The sequence below is a fragment of the Peromyscus eremicus genome, chromosome 12, assembly GCF_949786415.1.
Source record: "Peromyscus eremicus chromosome 12, PerEre_H2_v1, whole genome shotgun sequence".
NCBI lineage: Eukaryota > Metazoa > Chordata > Mammalia > Rodentia > Cricetidae > Peromyscus > Peromyscus eremicus.
This window is the reverse complement of record NC_081428.1, coordinates 74011048-74016286: the sequence shown is the minus strand read 5'-3', so window position 1 is coordinate 74016286 and position 5239 is coordinate 74011048. Positions and strand designations below refer to the sequence as shown.

General features: G+C 35.9%; 1 protein-coding gene across 1 annotated transcript; it reads left to right on the top strand.

Annotated features, from left to right (window-relative positions):
- The first annotated feature begins 956 nt into the window (after positions 1 to 956).
- LOC131922278 (olfactory receptor 2L13-like) lies at positions 957 to 1895 on the top strand. Its single transcript, XM_059277041.1, has one exon. It carries the CDS (start codon positions 957 to 959, stop codon positions 1893 to 1895), a length of 939 nt encoding a protein of 312 aa, XP_059133024.1.
- Positions 1896 to 5239: the final 3344 nt, after the last annotated feature.

Genomic DNA, 5239 nt, shown 5'->3' with positions numbered 1-5239 from the left:
CTCCCTGGTAGTCTATCTTCCAAGACATATACAAGACATATAAATAAATGAATGAAAATATAACAATTTTAAAATATCAATGAGCTGAGTAAATAATGCAACCTGTACCATTCTTCTCCAATGAGCAGGTTTTTAAGGGCTTCTTGATCCTGCCAGTGGAGTTCAAAAACCAGAACTTTAGAGGAAAAGGAGAAAGCAATGCATACCACCGACATTTATACTATTTGAATATGTTTGTATAACATTTACAATTGTAAAATATAACAAAAATATATGTTAGGGAAAGTGTAACATTTGTTATGTTTTATTGTATAAAATGTTTTATTGTGAGTGTGTATTCAGTAGATAGCTGTAAAATTTACACAAAACAGAGCATCTCTTATGTATGTGAGGATACACAAATAGCATCTGATGATTAGTGTGAATCTGAGCACACACAAAAACCTTTTAGTTCCAGAACAGTGAATTGGGAGTGGATGTTATCTTCAAGAAAGGCAAAGATTCATTAGAGAATGTGAGAGGCAGAACACAAGGAGCAGGTCTCTGGGATCTGCCTGCACTGTGGTCAATTATGGGAACAGGGCCAGGAAGTAAGTAATGCAGAAGATAGAGGCTTTCTTAGTTTTGTAAGGTGGCTTGATGATCTTGAGTAATGGTCTTGCATGGAATTATCTAGGAGAAAATGTGTGAGCTATCTTAATCATGTTGCCACTCTTGGTTTTAAAATGACCATACAGGTGTCTCTGAACTGAGAACTTGGCCAGAGGCAAGGGGGAAGAAACACTCAGCTCAGATTTCAAAATCAGGTCAGCAGAAGAATGGTGCTGGAGGAAGAACAATTCAGTGCAAGCATTAATTCCAAGCCAATTTCTCTTTATTCTCTCATTCTATTTCCTATGCTAGGTATATGTTGCTTGTGAGTTTCTTTTTCAAGAAGGATAAAGCAATACGTCTTCATGGAGAAATGGAATCAGAGCTCAAGTGATTTTATTTTGTTAGGGTTGTTTCCACAAAATCAAACAGGCCTTCTGCTTTTGCTGCTCATCATGTGCATATTCTCTGTGGCCTTGCTTGGCAACTCAACAATGATCCACCTCATTCGTGTGGATCCCAGGCTCCATACCCCCATGTACTTTCTCCTCAGTCAGCTCTCTCTCATGGACCTGATGGATGTCTCTGCCACTGTTCCCAAGATGGCATTCAACTTTCTCTCTGGCCAGAAAAACATCTCTTTCTTGGGCTGTGGAGTGCAATCCTTTTTTTTTCTGACCATGGCAGGTTCTGAGGGCTTGCTCTTAGCCTCCATGGCCTATGACCGTTTTGTGGCCATCTGCCACCCTCTTCATTATCCCATTCGCATGAGCAAAATGATGTGTCTGAAGATGATCATAGGATCCTGGATACTGGGCTCAATCAACTCTTTAGCCCATACAGTCTATGCTCTTCATATTCCTTACTGCCGTTCTAGATCCATTAACCATTTCTTCTGTGATGTCCCTGCCATGTTGCCCCTGGCCTGTATGGACACTTGGGTTTATGAGTACATGGTATTTGTGAGCACCAGCATTTTTCTCCTACTTCCTTTCCTTGGCATTACAGCTTCCTATGGACGTATCCTTTTTGCTGTCTTCTATATGCACTCAAAAGAGGGAAAGAAGAAGGCCTTCACCACATGTTCAACTCACTTAACTGTAGTGACATTTTACTATGCACCATTTGTCTATACTTATCTTCGACCTAGGAGTTTCCGTTCCCCCTCAGAAGATAAGACTCTGGCTGTCTTCTACACTATCCTCACCCCTATGCTCAACCCCATCATCTACAGCCTGAGGAATAAGGACGTCTTGGGGGCCATGACAAGAGTCTTTGGGACATTTTATTCCACTAAACATTGATCAATTCCTCTCTACTCATATTTCAATTTCCATGGAGAATTTCATAGAGCAGTGCTGTTTATTGGAAACATAATGTGTGCCACACACCTGTCATACCTTTCTGGTGATTCATTACTAATTAAGATTAAATAGTATGTTTATTGTTACATGCTAGTATAATTATTCACATGTTTAATTCATAACCTTACAGTTAATGATTTTAATGACTGATATTAGACAATAAATTACTATACCAACATAACATGAGATATACTTTATATGTTTACTGTAATATGATACTGCTTATGCTGATATTGACATGTTGTTTCTATAAAATTAACATGAATTAATTGTTTTGTTCAAATATTTTGCCTTCATTATTTTCACTATTAAAAGCCTATGTATATTGAATATTTATGATATATTACAGTTTGGACTTTGGCAATTCATGTCACCAGTCCTTAAATAGAGCAATCTCAGACTCTTGAAATGTTTGGAGAACATCCAAATATACCACAACAAAGTACTACCTCACTACAGGTAGAATGCTTGTTATGAAAAAACAATGGTTATCAAATGCTGTTGTGAGTAGAAGTATGGGGAACTATTATACACAGTGTGTTGAAGTGTAAATTAATACCATACCTTTGGAAGAGTATGTTTAGCCAATAACATAACAACAGAGAATTATGAGATCTGTCAATCTAGTTACTGGGTCAAATTGGCACAGAATAAATTTGAAGAGTTTAAGAGACGTTCCCCCTACACCATCTACTGAACCACCTTCTGTGTTATCCAGAAGAAGTTCTGGTATGTTGTGTTTCAGTTGGGGAAATATAGTTAAATATAATGCCTCTTATATCCCAAAGAAATAATATTGAATGTATTCTCGCTAAAGAAGTAAAATGTTTCAAGTATAAATTGGCTAATTATTCTTAATCCATCATTATACAATATTTAAATGTATGAAATATCACATTGTACCCCATAAATAAGTACAATTATCTTCAGTTGAAACATTTATCATATAGAGCACATATGCTGGCCATCTTATCCTAATGTCTTTTTAAAGATCATGCTAGAGGAACATAATTTGCTTAGAAATTTTCTTGATTCCATAAAATACTGAAATGAAATGACACTAAAGAGTTTTTGAGATTTATCTACCTTTAAAATCTAAGTTAAATTTGTTTTGTTCATTTTGGATAATCTTTTGATATATGCCCATCATTTTGATTCTTAGTTTACTTTTTGGTACATTCCATGCATCTTGAAATGTATCCATTTCTTTTATATTTTTCAACTGAACAGCATATAGGTTATTAAAATAGTCCCTTACAATGTATGGAATTGCAGTGGTATGTTTTGTGATGCTTCCCATTCCATTAATAATTCTCACTTGGGTGATATCTTTTTTCTTTTAGTTACTTGTGCCAAGGGCCTTTCTTTATTTTGAAATATGTGATAATGCATCAGCATTCCCAAATCAATGAATGTAATAAATCACATAATTAGACGTAAAAGAAGAAAAATCATGTGATCATTTCAATACATGCAGAAAGAGCCTTTGTCAAAATTTATCATGATGAATGTCATAGAGTAAGACTAGAACAAACATACCTTGATACAGAAAAAGCTATGCATAGCAATCTCACAGCTAAAATCATCCTAAATCAATTAAAAATCCTTAAATCATCTCATTGAAATCATGAACAGCACAGCCATCTGATATGTGTTAAAGACTCCAAAAATATGCGCTGTAGAAAAGACAGAATTTTCCACAAATGGTTCTGGGAAAAGTGGATGTGTACATGCAGAAGGGTGAAATTAGACACTTTTCTATCACTTTGAACATAAATTAATTCTAAGTGGATCAAAGACCTCATTGTGAAACTTGAAACATTGAAATTGGTAGAAGAATATATAGGCAGTACCTTACAATATGTATGTACATAGGAGAGGAATTCCTGAAGAGCACTCCATTTCCTCAAAAATTCAGACCAACAACAGACAAGGGGGACCTTATAAAACCCAAAACCTTCTGCATAGTCAAGGAAATAACCAAATGAAATGGAAGCCCACAGAGTGTGAGAGGATCTTTTCATATTATACATCTAACAGAGGAATAACATCCAGAATATATAAAGAATTAAAAGTAAAAGAAAGAAAAAAGAAAAGAAAGAGTCTGATAAACAAATGACCCATCCAGAAATTGGCTGTGGATATGAATAGAAAATTTTCAAAGATCGATACAAAATATTTTAAGAAATATAAAAAGATTGAGCATTCCTTGGGTATATGCCCAAGAGTGGTATAGCTGGGTCTTGGGGGAGATTGATTCCCAATGTTCTAAGAAAGCACCATATTGATTTCCAAAGTGGTTGTACAAGCTTGCATTCCCACCAACAGTGGAGGAGAGTTCCCCTAGCTCCACAACTTCTCCAGCATAAGCTGTCTTCAGTGTTTTTGATCTTAGCCATTCTGACAGGCGTAAGGTGGTATCTCAGAATTGTTTTGATTTGCATTTCCCTGATGATTAGAGATGTTGAGCAATTCCTTAAATGTCTTTCAGTCATTTGAGCTTCCTCTGTTGAGAATTCTCTGTTTAGCTCTATAGCCCATTTCTTAATCGAACTGTTGGGCATTTTGATGTCTAATTTCTTGAGTTCTTTATATATTCTGGATATCAGCCCTATGTCAGATGTGGGGTTGCTGAAGACATTTTCCCATTCTGTAGGCTGCCACTTTGCCTTCTTGACCATATCCTTTGCTCTACAAAAGCTTCTGTTTCAAGAGGTCCCATTGATTGATTGTTTCTCTCAGTGTCTGTGCTACTGGTGTTATATTTAGGAAGTGATCTCCTATGCCAATGTGTTCAAGATTACTTCCTACTTTCTCTTCTATCAGATTCAGAGTAACTGGATTTATGTTGAGGTCTTTGATTCACTTGGACTTAAGTTTGGTGCAAGGTGACAGATATGGATCTATTTGCAGCCTTCTACACGTTGATATCCAGTTATGTGTAATAAAAGTTCTCATCATCCAACCAGTCAAAGTAATGCAAGTAAAACAAATAAAAAAATCCATCAGAACAATCAATGACCATTCCAAAATCTGAGATTTCATCTTAATCCATTCAAAATAGCAACTATCAAAAAAAAAATACCAGAGAATTCTGGGGAGAATGTGGAAAGGAGAGATCTTATCTACTATTGGTGGAATTCCAAACTGATGTAGCCATTCTGGAAATCAGTATGGAGAATTCCCAAAGGACTAAAATATATTCTATCATTTGACCCACTTATTCAACTCCTTGGCATCTGCCCAAAGAACTTGATATTGTTTTGTACAGTTACTCGCTCATC